The following is a 19,479-nucleotide window of genomic DNA, read 5'->3' as shown; positions in this document are numbered from 1 at the left end:
TGATTTCTTTTTGAAGAAAGAACTCCTTTTACATCAAATTTTTTTCCAATGATTAATAAAATTCTTTTGAAGACAAGAAAACACTTCTTTTATTCTTCAAAGCTTATTACATTTCTTGGGGGAAATCTCAACCTCTAGATCCAAAAAGTTGAGAATGTCAGTGTTGGCTTATGATTACAAATTTTATAGGCAAAAGATACAGCTAACATGGTGAAGCCTAGCTAGGTATTCGTCTAAGGTAAAGAGGCTTCTACCACAAATCCTATAGTCTTTTATAAAATTCAAGCTTTCTAGAGTCATGGCTAGATCAAGGTCAAAGCATAATATAAAAGATAATCATGGCTAGACTAAGGATCAAAGCATAATAGGAAAGATAATCATGGCTAGACTCAAGATCAAAGCATAATAGGATCAAAGCATAATAGGAAAGATAATCATGGCTAGACTCAAGATCAAAGCATACTATGAAAGAGTCTATATCTATCTCCATGATACATTTCTCTTCATCTTCATTCCACTTATGTTGCCACATGTACAAGGGTTGGCTGAAGTAATGATCTCTACTAATGCTCTATCACTAGACATATGCTCAAATGCAACTTGAATGGCTTGTAGTTCTAGAGTGGAAGGCAAGTTATGGACCACACTACATTTTTATTCACACATTATTTCTTAAAGATAAAATTTGTAAATACAAAAGTCAGACAACATCTCTTTATTCTAGAACTTTATTTTAGTACAATAAAGTATGCCATTAGGCCATCAATAGTCAAGCCTCACTCTCATAGAGCAGAAATACATACAGATAAGCATGCCATAGTAAACACGCTCATAGGCATGCTTGGCAGTCAAAATTCTACGACAAGGAATAAAGTTCCTAAGAATCCTATGCATATGACAATGAACTCTAAGATCACATTGTGGAGGTCCATAAAGAACTACCCCTCTCATGATATCTAGTTGTATAAGTATCATCACAAGTGATATCTAGTTGTATAAGTATCATCACAAGTGATGTTCTTTGCCAGCCTCTCATCTTGGCTATGGAGCACCATGATCCACTATCTCGAGTTGTGGAGGTCCATAAAGAACTACCCCTCTCATGATATCTAGTTGTATAAGTATCATCACAAGTGATGTTCTTTGCCAGCCTCTCATCTTGGCTATGGAGCACCATGATCCACTATCTCGAGTACCATCTATGTCTCGTTTGCCATTGTTACAAAATAGATATGCTCGAAGTGTGTCATCATCCTCTATTGAAAGTCCATGGACTTTTGATAGGTACTACCTCATCATCTAAAGAGAAACTGAGTAAAATAGTGTCCATAATCGATCTAGAGCTGCTTCCTTATCATCACACCAATCACGCCAAGAGTCCACCCATGTTTTGCCAAGAGGGGTCAAGGTCTCAGATGATCACCTTTGTGTGGTGCACCGTGCCGATGACATCCACATGGTAATCCATGAAATTGTGTGGTAGTACCTTCACAAGCTTCCACAAACAACAACACATATACATCACATGAATGCAGTGCCCAAACAATTGTTTCAGGACATAAATTCAAACAACATGCATAAATCTGAAGCAGTGTAAACCATCTCAAGCTCAACAAGGCATCACAGCTCTCTAGTCAATACTTCGATAAATCGAATTCCTTCAATCGCATATATCCTAGTGAGGTCCTCTCAAGACATTCCTTGCTAACTTCTTGGGATCACACCCAGATTCCCTTAGAAGATTATAGCTCCTTAACCATATGGTCTTTCGTTCACAAGCTACAGTTTTCTGGTACAATAGAGGTCTTTCTATGGTCAATCTACACTCTTTCTTATGTGAAAAGCTTTGCTGATGGTCTCTAGAGAAGCTTATGGACTTAATTTGGTGCACAACTATGCACATTAAGCTAAGAGACTTCTTGTTACTCCAAATATTATTGGATGGTATCTTTTATCTTTAAATAACTCTACTTGGTTCCCATTCATGTTTTCTCTTGTTTAAGGACTTATTCTCCTATATCCCCTTTTATCTATTGAATTCTATCACAATCTTATTAAGAGACTAAGGTTTTGTAAAAGGGGAGAAGAAGGGTGTGTGTGTGAATGGACTTATGGTCTACTAGCTCACCTACCTAAAGGTGGAGCTAGAAGGCATTTTTGTATGGAGAGCAAGAAGCCTAGTTGTATTTTGAGCAACTTAATAAGCAAGATATTTTCTTGTATTTTGTGAGTAATGATCTAGCATGAGCACCACGAAATTATAACGTGGTATCAGAGCTTGGCAAGACTAGGTCACTTTTGTGGTATAGAATAGGTCAACTTTATCATCTTTCTCTTTGTGAAGCTGAACCTCCTGCCAATGGAGGCCTTCGCAACTCGTGGTGGCAAAAACTCGGGGAGCTTTCAACTGGGAAAGTGTAGAGGACCTCCGGGCGCTCAATTTCGTACAGCTCATCAGACGTTTTCTCCCTTCGCTGCCGTAGCATTGCCGCCTGAGCAAATCGGCGCTGTTTCTGCTGTGCAGCCATTGTCGTACAGCAATACGCCGTGTGTAGGTGATTGCACGTTGCATTGGCTTAGGGCTTTTGAAGCCCATAGCCTCAACTATCTACAGTCGAAGTTTTAGCCCGAATGACGGCCCGAATCGTGCGCTACAGTCAAAAGACTAGGCTTCTCTTTTGGTAGCCATTGAAGCTTCCATTAAAGATTCAAAATCAAAGGTTTTCTTTTACTAATCTCCTCTTCTTAGCTCTAATCACTTAAGTGCTCTTGTGAGGGTTTGTTGTTGCTGATCCTAATTTGAGTTTGAAGTGGTGGGGAATACACCATGAGGTATTCATGAGCCTCAACCTTCATCAAGCTCCATTAACAACATCTTTAAGTGCACAAAGCTTTTCAAAGTGTGCTTATAAGCACTAATAGTGTTGATTAACACTAATGAGGCTTTTAATCCAACAAAGGGGAGTCATTCCAAAGTGTTTTTGAACACTAAGAGTGTTCTTAAACACTAATGGTGAATCTAATCACCAATGCAAGTATCATTAGACACTAAAAATGTGCTCTTAAGCACTAATCATATTTTTAAACACTAATGGTGGTCTTAATCACCAAACAAAGTGTTCATTGACACTAATGAAGCTCTCCCCATCAGAATTAGTGATTGGGCACAAACCCTAAGTGCTAAACCATAAGCTTAAACATCTTAATCTCCCCTTTTATGCTCTCATAAGCCTTTCTCTTTTTACTTAAGCCAAAATATCAAAAACTTCTGGTTTTTTCTTCTTCATATATCAGCCCATTACTCTCTAGTAATCTCCTTCAATACCCAATGTCAAAGGACAACACCCAAATTAAGAAGTTCTCAGGAGAGGGCTTCCACACTTGGCAAGTCCTTGTCAAGTACAAGATGATGTCCAAAGGTTTTTGGCCATTCATCTCCGGCACTAAGGTTATTGATCGAACTAAGGCTGAAGATATTGAAGATGATGAGAGGGCACAAGCCATCATCATGCTTCATCTTGATGAGGCTCTCATTCACCATGTGGACCAGCTTCCGACTACAAAGGAGAAATGGGATGAGCTTGATAAGCTCTATGGAGCTCGTGGTGGTAAGAATTCCAAGATCTCACTTAAAATTGAATTTTTCAGCTTGGAACTCAAAGAGGGAGACGGCATTGGAGCCTTCATCTCTCACTTGAAGGGCCTTATGGCTCAACTTGCATCAGTGAATGTGAGAATGGATGAAGATGATGCAGTGGAAGCAGTTAAGAAGGTGTACCCCACCACCCTGAAGAACATACCTAATCCCACCCTTGAAGGAGTCATTCAATCTTGTCTTGATGAAGAAAAAAGGCCAAAGGGAGGAGCTGAATCTTCAAATGCAACAACTTCATCGAATATCGAACAAGCTTTGTCACATCAAGTGATTAAAGTAAGATGTGTCCATTGCAAAAAGGTGGGTCATTTGGCAAATAATTGTTGGATCAAATATCCCAACAAAATGAAATGTAACAAGTGTAAACAAACGGGACATATCACTTCTAAATGTACTAACAAAGAGTCAGAGGCTAACTTTGTATCAGCCTCTAACTCCACTGAGAAATTTTTTTAAATCTCAATGTAACCACACCTATATTCCTAACCTTGTACGCCTAATGTTATAAAGGCAACCTATGTCCAATACCACCTATTCTAATTTTCTTTCATAGTTGGTATTGAGAGGGGGTATTAAGAGACTAAGGTTTTGTAAAAGGGGAGAAGAAGGGTGTGTGTGTGAATGGACTTATGGTCCACTAGCTCACCTATTTAAAGGTGGAGCTAGAAGGCATTTTTGTATGGAGCAGAAAGCCTAGTTGTATTTTGAGCAACTTAATAAGCAAGTTATTTTCTTGTATTTTGTGAGTCTCTCTCCTCCACATAATGATCTAGCATGAGCACCACGAAATTATAACAAATCTTGCTAGGTTTTAATCCTGTTTCTCCTTAAGGATTCTCTCGCTAACTTTTTCACTCATGATGATATAACTCCACCTATTTAATTCTAGCCGGTTAGATTCCATTTTCCCTCCTAGGGTTTGACCATTTTCTTATAGGGATAAACTAGATTCACATGGGTCAATTGTTTCTTTTTTTCATGAAATGAGCAAGGTAATTACACACCATTATGTATAGTTATCTGCACATTTGTGCTAGGAGTTTCTCTCACTCTACAAGTTTGCATAAATTTGCTAGATAACATTCAACTATCCAAAAGCCATTGTAAGGTCCTATCCTTGAAATGATAAATCTTTTTACGCACACAAAAAAGATTAGTAAGATGAATTGGGAATGTACACTAATGCTTCTCTCTCTATAATTTTATGTGTTAATTTAAAATTAAGAACAGTAATTGGGTCTTAAATTTGATTTCATTTGGATAATTAGACCTCGAAAGCGATATCTGGGCATAAGGTTTAGACTTGTTCCATGGCCAATGTTGGTCTCTTGCCAACATTCAGATTTGAGTGGGTGGATTAGACAAAAATTAAATCTCAAATTTCTACGTAAACTTGGATTTTTCCATTAGGCTTAATCCAACCAACTAATCCCATCAAATTTGGTCCCCCACACTGGTTATGTCAGGTATCCCTTAGGTTGGGTAGCACTTGGCTATACTCTAGAAATAGTCAAATTGCCCAAACCCGAAGTTCGAAAGCGGACATTGAAAAAGAAAACAAAAAATATAAATTAAAATTAAAATTTAAAATTTAAAAAGAAAAGAAATAGCTATCACTCAATAGTCCAAAAAAATAAAAATAAAAAATATTTTTTTCCCCAAAAAAGTACGTGCACAAACTTGCTAGATATCTATTTTAGTTTGCGATCATTTTGACGTAGCTTGTGTATGACCCAAAAAATTTGCAAATTCCCAAAGTTAAGAGGCCTTGCTTAGCTATAAGAACTAACACTTGACCGGCTCGAAAAAAGTGTGCCATTTCTTGCTGCAGTATTTTTCAGACACCTACAACCTACTTTGGAAAAACTTGGGCAACACTTAAGAAAAAAAACCCCAAAAAAATCAGATATCTTCCTAGCCCTAAAATAGCCTGAAATGACATGCAATTGTGAGATTTGGGCATGTTTTAGAGACGGATTTAGAGGAAAGTGCTTCCACCCAACTAGGTTCCTACCAACCCACCCTTGGCCCAGGACCTTCTTTAGGGACTCCGTTCAGTGTGGTGCAAGGCCTAAAACTCAGATAGTGACCTCCTCTGATATTGGATCAATGGAAGGAGTACAAGTCCTAGGGAGAGAAAACCTTACTCAAATAACGAACGCAAGACCAACCACTAGCCTGATTGACCACATGAACAATTACTTCGGGGGTTTGAAAGCCTTTGGACATACCCATGTAGCATATCAAATTAGTGATGAAGGAGTTGAGGTTAAGTCCAAGGCCACACCTAATATAGCCTTATCACATATACGAACCACATGTACATAGAGATTCATGTCCACACAGAACTTATCATGATCGAAAACCCAACGCTTGTTGAAACAAATGTTATTGCATGATGGTGGGAGGATAAAGGAGGAAGTGCAAGAAGTAGAGGCCTTGGTTCGAGCTACTAGAGCAAAAAGGGAAGAAACTCTATGTTGAGCCCCACAGAGAATAGCGGGCCAAAATGCACCAGCTACTTAGGCTACCCAAACCGAGCATCTATTCCATGTTCCTGATAGCCTAGAGGGTACCAGACATGTAAATTCGTATCCAAAATGGATCTAGGCATAAGATTCTCAGATACACTATTACAAGCTAAGAATCAGCAATTTGATGTGACTCATGAAACCCTGACGGATTTGACTACATGCCTCATCTATGTTATGAGCTTTAGGATGAAATTAAGCAAGTTGCCTCTGCTACCACGGACGAGGAAGAGCATCTTTGGATGGTCATGGATTATATTCATGCTATGGTGGAGCAAGAGAGGCTAGGACTTGGAATCATGATACCCTCTCGACATCATGTGACACAGATTGAGACGAGCAATGCGCAGGGTTAAGCGAGATGGAGACACCATCGATAAGCTCAAATGAAGTGAAGCATGGCAATACCATAGACCAAGGTCCAATTTCCATTCCACAAGGTTACGTGGGAAACCAAGAACTTGCAAGCTTCACATTTCTAGACCATAGAGATGTCCCTGCACAAGATAATGCTACCACCATTCTAGACCCTGTGGTGCTGAGTTCTACACCACTCATAATAGCACCCATGACCAATCCTACGATGTTACACCCATTAGTCTCATGCCCTCGGTCACAACTAGCACAACCACAGTCATTTGCAACCCCCAGTCATTGTTCTAGGCCTCCTTAACACATCCATATCACTTGCTAGGGCCATCGGAGGAGCCTTCACTCTATATCCTCCATTTGCCGCATCTCCCTCTACTCTGCCATTGCCACAAAAACACCCAAGATCAAGGGGAATATCTTCGCAAACAACTACCAATAGCACCATTAGCTCATATTTCATCAGCACCAATTGGAGCTTCTTTACGGCCCTCCACTTATCACACTCATGTTACTCCACACTATACCCACATGTAGCACCCTTCATACCAAATGCTACACCTATTTCACCAATTGCTCTAGTAAACTGCACTACCAACCGATCAAGTAGCTTTTGCACAAGCATTGGGGAGAGCAATAGCCAAAAGTATAGCACCTGTCATGAGAGACAACAAACAAAGTAGCTCTAGAAAGGCTACAGAGATTGCGAAGCTCACATATCATTTTAACAGAGAGGGCGATCCTAGAAGACACCTTGAAATTTCTAACCAAGTTTGCGAAGCCCTAGGCAAGAGGAATGAGCTTGCAAAGACCAACGCCTTTAGCCGTACACTAGATGGCAAGGCTAGTGATTGGTATATCGAATCCTAAGAGCTAAGGAGCATCTAAACTTTACGGGTCTTAGAAGGTTATTTTTAAAGTAGTTTGTGCATGAAGGGGCCTTGTGGAGCATGGCTTCACAGCTACACAAAGCTGAGAGAAAAAGATGAGTTACTGAGGGAGATTTTATTAGTTGACTTAAGCATTTGAACTCTCGTTATGCACTACTAGAGCGCTTCTCAAATAATCAATTACTTGTTCTATTTATCCATGGACTTAAGCATGAGGATATCTATAATGTCTTGGTCATTAAAGGTATCACCACAGTCACAGAGCTAATGCCATCTAGCTAGAGGATAATCTAATGATAAAGGGTGTTAGAGCTTCAGATTCTAAGTCTGTTGTTGCTAGCGATCGTAGCACCATAATTGCAAAACCTACAGCTAAAGGTAGTACTTTAGTGGAAATGACCTGGACTGATTTCTCAAAGACTTTGCAAGAGGAAATGAAGACTAGCAAAGCTCTTGCTCCTGACAATGTATACATGTACTCAAGGAGAGAGCTTCACTGGTGTTCAATCTGCCACCGCCAAGGGCATACCACAAGCGAATGTCCAATTCTAAGAGCTTGTTACAATGGAAACTATGGCTTCTATGGGCGCTATGGTCATGAAGCCCGAGATTGTTAAACCCATCTATAGGCTATTGCTAACACAACCAAAACATAGCTAGGCTTGCCAACACCACTACAAACATTAGCCCTAATACCTACTACAAACATTAGCCCTAATACCTACCACAAACATTAGCCCTAGTACCTACCATAACAAATCAGGCCATTGTTGAGCTTCCCACGTATCCACCAAGAGCCTAAACAATGTGTCCAATGTACCAATATCTCCATAGTTTTAGGACCTCAACCCCCACCACCAAGGGTTATACCACTTAATCAAGTAAGCTTTGAAGAGTCTACTGACTATTAAGAGTACGACTTGACCTTGAACCCATCACACTTCTTTGAGGACCCCATGGAACTTCATCCTCACTATTATGTAATTAATGGGAGGGGAGGAGAGAAGCCAGTCTAGTAGCTTACCGTTGTAGAAAGGAGCCACGACATAAATGCTACAAGGAAAAAGATGCCTCTTTAGTGTTACCACAGCCAAGGTCCCATCGAGTTTTAGAGTGCCTTGTAAAGTTTTCTCAACTTAACCAGGCTGCATCCTCAAACATGCGTCCTGCCACTTGTAATCGTTGTGGCATAGATCATTGGATTAAAGACTACCCCACAACAAACCTATGGTAATAAATCCACGAATGGAATCATCATTACACCACTAAACATTATTGGATTGAGTGATCAAATGCAAAGGCAAGTGTTTAAAAAATAATCTTATACCCTTGAATGCTATATCACCTGGCTACAAGCTCAAAACCAACATCAACGATCCGTTGCCTTGGTAGCAAGGTAGAAGGGCAATAGAAGAAAGAAGTTGATTAAGAATGAGAAAGTAAGAGAAACGGAATAGAGAAAATTGGGAACACCACAAGAACCAATCTTCATAAGGGACCTAGGTGAGGAATCAAATTCCCTAGATACACTGGCTGATTCTAAACACAACATAGGGACATACAAACCAAAACCAAGGAAACAAAAAATGAGACACTAAAGATAACTAGAGTTCTTGAAACTAAATCACGCAAAGTAAAACCGGTTGATCTTGCCACCACTGGCCACGTACATTCTATGTATAATGGGGATTTATTTAAAAGCCATTCCAACACCACCATCCATTCAATTCCATTGAAATACTATTATACTTGAGACTGATGTAGTCTAGTCTTCTGTTGTGACTTCTCTTTTAGTAGGGCATAGAGATCTCATTCCAACACACACAAACTTACGTAATACTCCCAACTATCAAGGGTTTGCCTTGTCCAACCCAACCCAAGGTCTTCTATACACAAACTAATCCATGATTAATCCTAACTAGGAGTAGCAAGAAAAAGCTCACCACCCAATTGTAGACCTACATCAATGGACCACTCCCGAGCTAGGAGCAAAGGTTCCAATACTCACAAATCCATGGCAATCAACCTTGGTGTCCCATGCGACTAGGGCCTACTTGGTAAGGCCTTCATGTACACATATTCCTTACCAAGCAAGCCCCACTCGCATATATTCCTTTTACCTTTTACCATATGTATGTATGTATGTACATACGTATGTACACACTTATAGACACACTATCAAGTGTGCATGGTCGTCCAACCCCACCCAAGGTGTCCTAAACACATTCTAATCCATGATTAATCTTAATCCTAACTAAATGTGTATATATATATATATGTAGATACTCACACACACTTTCAATTTACACTCAAATGCTCCCAAATCTGACACAATCTCTCCCCCACTCACTAGCTGAGTTCTATCTCCATGCTTGACCTTTGGGCAACTTGGCTGTGTTCCATCTCAATCTTGCAATCATGTAGCTCTCCTAGCTTAAGCATCTACTCCTTGTGCAATGCAATACAACATGAGTTTTTCATTTTCTGGCACCTTTCTTCCTTCTCTCATGCGTTACAAATCCTTAATATGTTTGGTTAAGCCTACTTTTAAAATTACTATTGTTCTTTGCATCTCCTTTCCCTTCATAGACAAAGGGGCTCCATTTATGTTCACCCCCACCCTTACCCATAACTTACCTTACACATATACACATGCCCACACACAGAGCAGACAGTGTGAGGTGTATGACTATGATGACATGGAGATCCTCCACCCTGTGGATCCAGAGGAGATAGGGGCTAGTCGGGCATCAGAGGACACTGGACCAGACAGAGGACATTATGGGGACCACTTACTAGAGTTGGGAGCCAGGCATCGTCTCGTTATTTATAACGGGATGCTATAGTAGGAGGGTTGACATGCTTCCCACATGGGGGTCATACATGGACCGGAGGCACGGTGGTAGACTACATTATGGGGTCTTTGGAGGCATCACAGCTTGTCACCTCATTCTCCATTCCAACTCGTCCTATTGGGGCAAATCATACGTACTTGGCATTTTCACTAGCTGGATCACCAGTATCACCAGCCCCCCACATACCGACGCCACACACTACCATCTACTTCACACATGACATGGCAGACATATACACTGGCAGAGTAGAGGATGGGCTCCTACTCATGGATCCCCTGGCACCGATGGATACCATTACAGCCCAGCTACGATCACTCCTACACACGGTTGCATTACAGAGCTTCCCACATCATGTCCACTCAGGAGAGCCTACAAGATCTGGGACTATGCCCTAGAACAGATGGTATGATGACGAGTGCAGAGCCCTATACTCACGGCTCCGCATACAGAGAGCCTTGGGAGCCATCACAGAGCAGGAGTCGAGAAGAGAGATGAGAAGACTTACTCGCCGCAAAAGGCGAGCGTTCGCAGAGATATAGGAGCTAGAGATCTTCCATTTCTTCATGAGTAGAGATAGCCCTATCTCATGGCGGCACTTCAGAGAGCCCCGGACACCGACACCTATTGCAGGCCCACACACGGCACACATATGCAGAGGGCCTATACCACGCCCCACAACAGCCACCTATACCTCAGCCACACAGGAGCCTCGACCTACCACAGCTAGCTTCTTTACCCACTCGATGGGATAAAGGAAGCTATCTGCCGCCTACAGCATGGACAAGCTGCCGACCATATGGGCCTACAGGGTGAGCATCTCATATATGCAGTAGATTCTTTGGCTCCTTTTCTTGCACACCTGTTTAACAGGGCACTAGCAGAGGGTTTGCCTGCGGAGTGGACGATGCACACCATTGTGCCGATCCACAAAACAGGGGATATGCTCGATCCGAGCAACTATAGGACAGTTATGGTTGGCCACGTGTTGGCCAAACTCTATGGTGCAGTGTTGGAGCAAGAGCTTAGCTTATATGTTGAGCGAGCAGGTTTACGCTCATCAGGGCAGGCAAGCTTCAAGAGAGCTTTCTCTACCACTGACCATGTATTCACTTTGAGATGTATGATTGATCAGGCCAGAGTGAGGAAGAGAAAGCTCTATTGCTGCTTTGTGGATTTCCGCAAGGCATTTGACACAGTACCACGAGAGAGGCTCTTTCAGCGCCTGCAGTCTCTTGGCATACGAGCAGATATGACATGGGGCATCTATGCATTATATGAGCAGGTTTTTGGGCGAGTCAGATGCCCAGGAAGTATGTCCGAGACTATTGCTAGCACCATTGGTATGAAGCAAGGATGCCCACTTTCCCCCACGCTATTTGGGTTTTACATTGATGAGGTGGCTGACTTCATTACAGGGGGAGGCAGAGATGGAGTTGATTTAGCAGGTACCTCAGTACATATTATGCTTTATGCTTATGATATTGTATTAGTGTTTGAGTCTCCAGGAGGTCTACAGCAGCATCTACATGCACTCGATGATTTCTGCACACAAAGGGGTCTTACTGTGAACCTTGGGAAAACCAAGGTTATGGTCTTTCATACATCAAGACAGGGCAAGAGTCAGTTGACATTCACTCTTGCAAGACGCCAGGTGGAGGTGGTGACATCATACGTCACGCGCTTCACCATGGGTTCAGCAGCCAGAGCTAGATTAACACGGGGATATGCAGCATTGGCTATGCTAGAGAGACAATGCCACCAGGCGCATTTTCAGGAGCCCCGAACGAAGGGGTGGCTATTTGACACATTAGTCACATAGGACTGATGTATGGAGCAGTGGTATGGGCGCCAAGCCTTGCTACCCATTGGTGGACACAGATAGAGAGACCACACGCCCTCATGATGGCACGCATGATACGTAGCAAACCGTCAGTATCCCATGACATTATTCGAGCAGAGTTTGTTGCGCCTCCTATGATGGTAGAGGCCACATTCCAGACTATATGCCTGCTAGACAGATTCAGAGAGATGCCACAGGACAGACTATCATTATACACGAGAGACATGGATATCGCCTACACAGTCTCTTCCACCGAAGATGCTATATACTACAGAGATCACTTCATGAGCATCAGATTACAACATTTTTTCAGAGATCCATACCACTCCCAGCCCCTACACAGTAGGGAATTACTCTCTAGAGAGCAGAGACACTCAAAGCCCGCAAGAGACAGAGGACACCTGGCTTTCGGACACCACGCCCATACCAGAGAGATGACAAAGATCAGAGCTTAGTTTCACAGAGAGGGTACGGAGCGACTGGCTCGCTTCAGAGCAGACCTAGGCATGTTCTTCAGGGAGCTATGAAGAGCTCCTTCATTGATGTATACCATTTTATACCCCCAGTATGGTACAGGATGGAGCTAGCTAGGTTGCATATCATGATTGTATACTCCATGCATATAGCTTTGCATTCTCCTAGTAGTAGAGCTCCATCCCCTCCCCCACTCATTGTACTTATTGCACACCCAGATTCAGCTTTTTAGTTCAGTACTTTTTCATTTTGTTGGGATGACAGAGGATACCCCACACAGGTACCTTATTTGTCTCATAGGCCGAGTTCGGTCTTTTGGAAGACGTTAATAAAATCTTTCTTTCTTTCTTTGTTTTGTTTTTGTTTTTGAGCTGGGAGGTTGCAAAGGAATCACCCTCTACCACCATTTGCTCGGGGAAAAAACCCGTTACCACCATGTCACCATGAGTCCTTTAAGAAGGCCATGAGCACTTCCTTGGACTACCCCCCCAGAGAGGGGTGTGGGTCGGCATCTCAAGAAAGAGATAGTGCAGGCCTTGACCAAGGATCTCACCTGCTGAAAAAGCCCCTTAAACTCTTCTGTGAAGAAGATCACCCAGCGGGTTTCCGAAAAGGAATGCCATACCCATATGGAGGGCGTCGGCTCGAGGGAGGTGTCCCAAACAAAGCGATACCCGGTGGTAGCCCGGATTCCACCAGATATCGAAGACGAGGACGTACCCAGAAAAGTGACTACAACGGCTCGGGCTCAGCCAACTCACGGGACAGCGCGTTGTAGTACTTAGGTACGGACTCGCGGAGGAAAGCCTCTCTCTCTCTCTCTTCCCCACCCCCCCCACACACAGAGATAAATACACATACAAGGCCTCCTAGAGGACTACTGTCCACCCCGTGCACACTTCACCTGCCAAGGAGTACATGCTGCTTGTGCTTCGCAGCTATTTAGAAGATTGACCACTACAAACCTAACAGTGTCATGAGTGAGTAAATGCAACTGTAGTCTCCCCTCCAAAAGTTCATCTTTCCTGTCTGATAGCAAACATGCTATGCAGTCAAATTATTATATTTAATATTGAAAAGAAACAAGTCATGGTTAACACTGCACAAGATACTTTAACATCCCTACTGTAAAGAAGTGGCAAAGACATATTGCATAAAGGACTCCGTATGTAGTTTTAGGAGTCCAACATTAGGTTGATAAGTCACATGACTTTGATTATCCTTACAGGAGTCCGATCTAGTAGACTTTAGTTGTATAAATCATCATCATCAGCACCAGCTGCCTGGGCAAAGTCATCAGTACCAGCTGCAGCAGCAGCAGCAGGACGGTCTGGGAAGCGAAATTCTGAACCAAAACCTCGGGATTGCTGGAGAGTCTGTGCAAAAGCCTGGTACTTGCGGATATCAGCATCACTAACACTCCGGCGTGCGTACTTCATGGACTCCTCAAAATGAGCCGCTTTGATCTCAGCTATATCTTCAACTTCATCCTCTTCCATTGCCTCGGGATTTTCACTTCTCCTCTTCTCGTGCTCAATATCCTGCAGTTGAAAAATGATAACCATGGCTTAAATGTAATACTCCAACACTAGTACCCAATCAACCAAACACAACTATCAACGTGCCCAAACATCCAGGAGGAGGTTCACTAAAATATCACCTTTTCAATGTCCTCCCTAATGGCATACTTGCAAGCCCGCTGACAGATCTCTGTAATGTCAGCCCCACTGAACCCTTGTGTATATCGGGCCAAAGCACCCAAGTCAACATCTTTAGCAACTGGACATTTCCGAAGGCAAGCTTGAAAAATCTTCAAACGGGATGCCTCATCTGGCAAAGGGATGTAGATAAGTTGATCTAAACGACCAGGACGAAGCAAAGCAGGATCAATGATATCAGGCCTGTTGGTGGCCCCAATGATGAAAACAGTCTTCTTGGCAGTCATCCCATCCATTTCAGTAAGAAGCTGGTTCAAGACCCTGTCTGCAGCACCACCAGCATCACCAACACTGCTTCCGCGCTGCAGTTACGATGGAGCACACCAAAAAAAGGGATGGTATGGAGCAAAATTGTCTATAAAAAATCTCAATAACACAAATGATTTTAAAGGAGCTTACCTGGGTAGCAATCGAGTCAAGTTCGTCAAAAAATAGCACACAAGGAGCAGATTGCCTAGCCTTGTCAAAAACATCACGAACATTGGCTTCACTCTCACCAAACCACATAGTCAGCAACTCCGGACCTTTGACACTGATGAAGTTTGCTTGGCATTCATTGGCGATAGCTTTTGCGAGCAAAGTCTTTCCACAACCAGGAGGTCCATAAAATAGGACGCCCTTTGATGGGGACATGCCAAACTTTTCAAACTTCTCTGGATGCTCAACTGGATATTGCACAGTCTGCAGATCACAGAACAAGTATCAAAAATGTATTAAATTAAGTCCATTTAGAAGTTAACTTCTTATCACTACAAAGGCAGGCAACCAGAACTTTACCTCTTGAAGTTCTCTCTTAACATTATCCAGACCACCAATGTCTTCCCAGGAAACATTGGGTACCTCAACAACCTGACAAGCGAAAAAAGATAGTTACGGAGCTATCTTAAGACATAGCAGAAGGAAAAACAGACCCAGACAGAAAGACAGCACTCACAGTTTCCCGCAATGCTGATGGGTTGCTGATGCCAAGTGCTGTCTGGAAATGTTCATTGGTCACAGCCATGGAATTTAGAACCTCAGCATCAATCGTCTCATCTTCAAGATCAATAACATCCATTTTTTCACGAATACACTGCAATGCAGCTTCTGTGCATAACGCTGCCAAGTCTGCCCCCACAAAACCATGGGTATCTTTAGCGATCCTCTCCAGGTCAACCTGATCAAATGATCAAGAACACAAAAATATGACAATGTACTCCAACTCAATAACAAAACCTCAGCATCTATCCTACTGTTTGAACAGCCAAGGGTGCAAACGACACTACTGGAGCTTACATCTTCTGAAAGCTTCATGTTCTTTGTGTGAATCCGAAGAACCTCCAAGCGGCCAACTTCATCAGGTACTCCAATATCTATCTCCCTGTCAAACCTTCCAAATCGCCTTAATGCAGGGTCAATACTGTTAGGTCTGTTTGTTGCTCCCATCACAATGACATGTGACCGAGTCTTCAGACCGTCCATTAGAGTAAGAAGCTGTGAAACAATTCGACGCTCAACTTCACCATTGGTCTTCTCCCTCTTTGGAGCAATGGAGTCTATCTCATCTATAAATATGATTGAGGGAGCATTTTTCTCCGCTTCTTCAAATGCCTTCCGCAGATTACTCTCACTCTCACCTGCAAGCTTGGACATGATCTCTGGACCGTTGATGAGGAAAAAGAATGCACCAGTTTCATTTGCCACAGCCCTTGCAATCAGGGTCTTCCCAGAACCAGGAGGCCCAAAAAGAAGGATGCCCTTTGGAGGCTTCACACCAATAGATTTGAAAAGCTGAGGGTGCCTCAATGGAAGCTCAACTAATTCTCTGATCTGAGCCATTTGCTTACGGACTCCACCAACATCATCATAACCAACTTCGTCCAGTCTTTCCTCATCCTCCCGTCTTACAGGTTCACCTTCACAGAAAATCTCGGTGTCGGGAGCAACAATACAATACTCCGAAGGATCTGTCTCAATAACCTTAAACTCTACACTCCGCATGCCACCACGGACCAAAAACAAGTCTCCTTTTCTAACAGGACGATATGCCTCCAGAAAATAAGCTGTGAACGATAGAGGCACCAAAAAGATCTTAGAATTGTAATTATGACCCATCAAAAAGTCTTAACCCTTTTCAAAGACATGTAGTAGCATGATAAGTTCTTTGATTCCTAATGGATGCAGTGCACCACCAATTAGTACCTACCTGACCCTGTCCCAATCATATATTGTAACTCATCTGCACACCAGCATGTGCACTTTCCCAAACACTGCTAAATTCTCATCTTTGTTATGTCAATTGAAAAGGAATCAAGAATGGAGGGAACAAAACACGAGGATCAACTTACGTTTCAAGTATGCATCAAAGAGGCTTCCAGTCACCCCTTCTATAGTATCATCGATGGGAAGAACATGGACACGTTTTCCATACTTCACATCAGCACACTGGTGAACTGAGACAACATCCCCCAGGCGCACACGCAGGTTAGTCCTGACCACTTTGTTCATCCTGATCTTATGCTCCTCACATGTTTCATCAGCCAGAACGATGCAAACAGTGTCTTTGCGCTTTTTTCCCTGCAAGGGGAAGGCCATGGATCAAGTGGTCATACATCTAACCTCATTTGAACAGCAAAACAACATTTTTGAACAATTACAACATTCACTTACCTTGATGAGGACAGTATCACCACGGAATAGCTGCAGCTTTTCCATGGTCTCCATGTTAAGGGACACAACGGAGTTATCATCGTTCACAGCCTCGTCAACAATCAAGCGATTGGGAGCCTTCTTGCGCTCTAAGATAGCAGTGCTAAAATCCTTCTTGTTTCCTTTCCTGCATATTGAACAATAACTTAGCATAGCTTTGAAGGCATGCCTGAAACCCTGATTCTTTCAAGGTTACCACCTCAATCCAGATCTCGCACACAAAAGTAAACCCTAAACTAGTTCGCCATTCCAACAAAATATGGAACCCTAAATTTCATGAAGCTTCCAAAATTTCGTGCAGGAACGAAACCCTAAGACAAGAATTTAAAATTAAAAATCCTTATTCTGGAGGTCATTAAACTGAGCCCCGAAGACTGGTCTATGCAATTGAAGTTGAAACCCTGATTTTTCTAGGGTTACCATCTCAAGCCATACATCGCACAAAATAAACCTACGCGCACAGTAAAATAAACCAGAACCTGTGCAGAGAATTGCAAGAAACAGAACCCTAATGTACTTTCGACAAAAAACATTGAAATCTGCAAGAGATGTCAGAACTCGCTTACGAATCAGAAGAGTCGAGCTGCTGAGATCCTGAGGCTGCCATGGTTGATCTGTTCTTCGATGTGGAAGAAGGGCAACGACGCTTGTGATGGGACGAAAGCTTGGGAGATCGTCAACGTGCTCCTGAAGCAAACTTCACCCTAAATTATATAGGCGGCTGTTTAAGTCAATAAATATTTATTTTCGATTTTCTAGAGTAAACTTCACATTATTATATAGGTGGCAATAAATATTGGGAAAAACAATAAAATATATTTTTTGTTACTTGTTTTTTAGAGCTCTCTCTCTCTCTCTCTCTCTCTTCACACACACACACACACACTCTCTCTCTCTCAAGGCTTTAGATGTTTAAAATATAAAGTATAATTATAATCAGTAATGTATAAGTAAATAAGTGTGGTATTGACGAATTTAATTGTTTAATCAATCAAAAAGCTCAAAGTGAGGTACGAATTGCATAGTTACATTTAAAAAAGCACAGCATGTGAGAAGGGAAGATGTTACATGATCCATTAGATTGTAACAATATGAAACATGTAGCCATGTTTTGGAATTAATCCGCACTCAAAATTGCACGAGGAGATGACAAAAGATAAAGCATAGCACAAAAGCACCCGAGATAAAGCATAGCACAAAAGCACCCGAGATAAAGTTTGATGTTTAAAAACAATAGTACCACAATTTGTACAAAAATGGATCATGGGAGATCCAAAAAGAATTTTGAAAAGAGTTTCATCCATATTAATAACCCATGATAATTAAACTTGAAATCTTTCTTATTGCATAGAACTTGGGCAATTGTGGTTTATCGTGTATATTTTTAATGTACATTATAAAGGAGATGCAAAGATTGAGACTACGTTGTAGTGTTCATTGGGGCACAACTTGGCTAGCCGAGTCAATGGAATCACATAGTAAAGAAATAAGGCTTTGCATGTTGATGGCTTGTTCTTGTTATTCATGTGAAGAAACATACGCGAATTTATATAGTAACAAAATACTACAGTATATTGGGGCACGACTTGGCTAGCCTAGTCAATGGAATCACATACTAAAGAAATAAGGGTTTGCATGTTGACGGCTTGTTCTCGCTATTCATGTGAAGAAACACATGCGAATTTATATAGTAACAAAATACTACACTATATAAAAATCGACCTGGTTGCTCATTGACATAGAATCAAGACTCTTATGAGAAGTGTGCCTATTAGAATTTTGAAAGTAATTGTCAAGAAAAAGGTTGAAACTTTGATCATTGAATGTAGAAGAAGTTAACACTTTTGTTGTGTTGCTGAGAGTGGAGGAGAGAAAATTGTTACAAAGTTGTATAATAACTAACAATATACTTGCATTTTCCTTGCTACACACCAGCTTCAAGTATGTTGCAGTTAAACCCCTAAGTGCCTATTATACTTGAAGATCTACCATCACAAGCATCCCTGAGAAGAAGAAACAAGAAGTTTGATCAAACATGTAAAGCAAAGAGAGATGCCTTACTCTAATGATGAAGGTGCCACTCCTATTCATTGCACTATAGATGCAATTGAGTAGAGGTTGTAGAAGAGATAATGAGGGTGTTGAAATTGTTATCATTGCCTTTGCTATGCATAATGATGCTTGGTAGATTTATTAAAAGAAGAATAGCATTGTGAAACCTACAATGCATCAATTGCTTATGCTTGCTACAACATAGAATATCACCATTTTATTGTTGTTATTGCTCTAGATGCAACCTACTTTGATAAGGAGCCACTGTTAGAACCAGTATCAAGTCCATTACTAAAGAGACCTCAACGTTGGTGCTTTCGGCACTACAAATTACATCATCGACTCTTGCTAGAGTAGCTCAAAAGATCGAAAGGTCCTAGAGATAATGATACCCTTCTGGTCAAGCT

At 41.8% G+C, this 19,479-nt stretch overlaps 1 protein-coding gene across 1 annotated transcript; it reads right to left on the bottom strand.

Moving 5' to 3' along the window:
- Positions 1–13,635: 13,635 nt before the first annotated feature.
- LOC147606856 (cell division cycle protein 48 homolog) lies at positions 13,636–17,830 on the bottom strand. The gene is made up of 9 exons (XM_086791386.1): positions 17,587–17,830; positions 16,982–17,147; positions 16,660–16,888; positions 15,608–16,374; positions 15,267–15,488; positions 15,110–15,181; positions 14,732–15,013; positions 14,275–14,634; positions 13,636–14,155 (listed from the first exon to the last, which is right to left on the bottom strand). The coding sequence occupies exons 1-9, from the start codon at positions 17,625–17,627 to the stop codon at positions 13,862–13,864; spliced, it is 2,433 nt and encodes an 810-aa protein (XP_086647512.1). The 5' UTR covers positions 17,628–17,830; the 3' UTR covers positions 13,636–13,861.
- Between the last annotated feature and the right edge of the window lie 1,649 nt (positions 17,831–19,479).

The sequence above is a fragment of the Cibotium barometz genome, chromosome 56 (genome assembly GCF_041138505.1).
Source record: "Cibotium barometz isolate CiBa-2024 chromosome 56, ASM4113850v1, whole genome shotgun sequence".
Classification (NCBI taxonomy): domain Eukaryota; kingdom Viridiplantae; phylum Streptophyta; class Polypodiopsida; order Cyatheales; family Cibotiaceae; genus Cibotium; species Cibotium barometz.
This window is presented reverse-complemented; position numbering and strand designations above follow the sequence as displayed.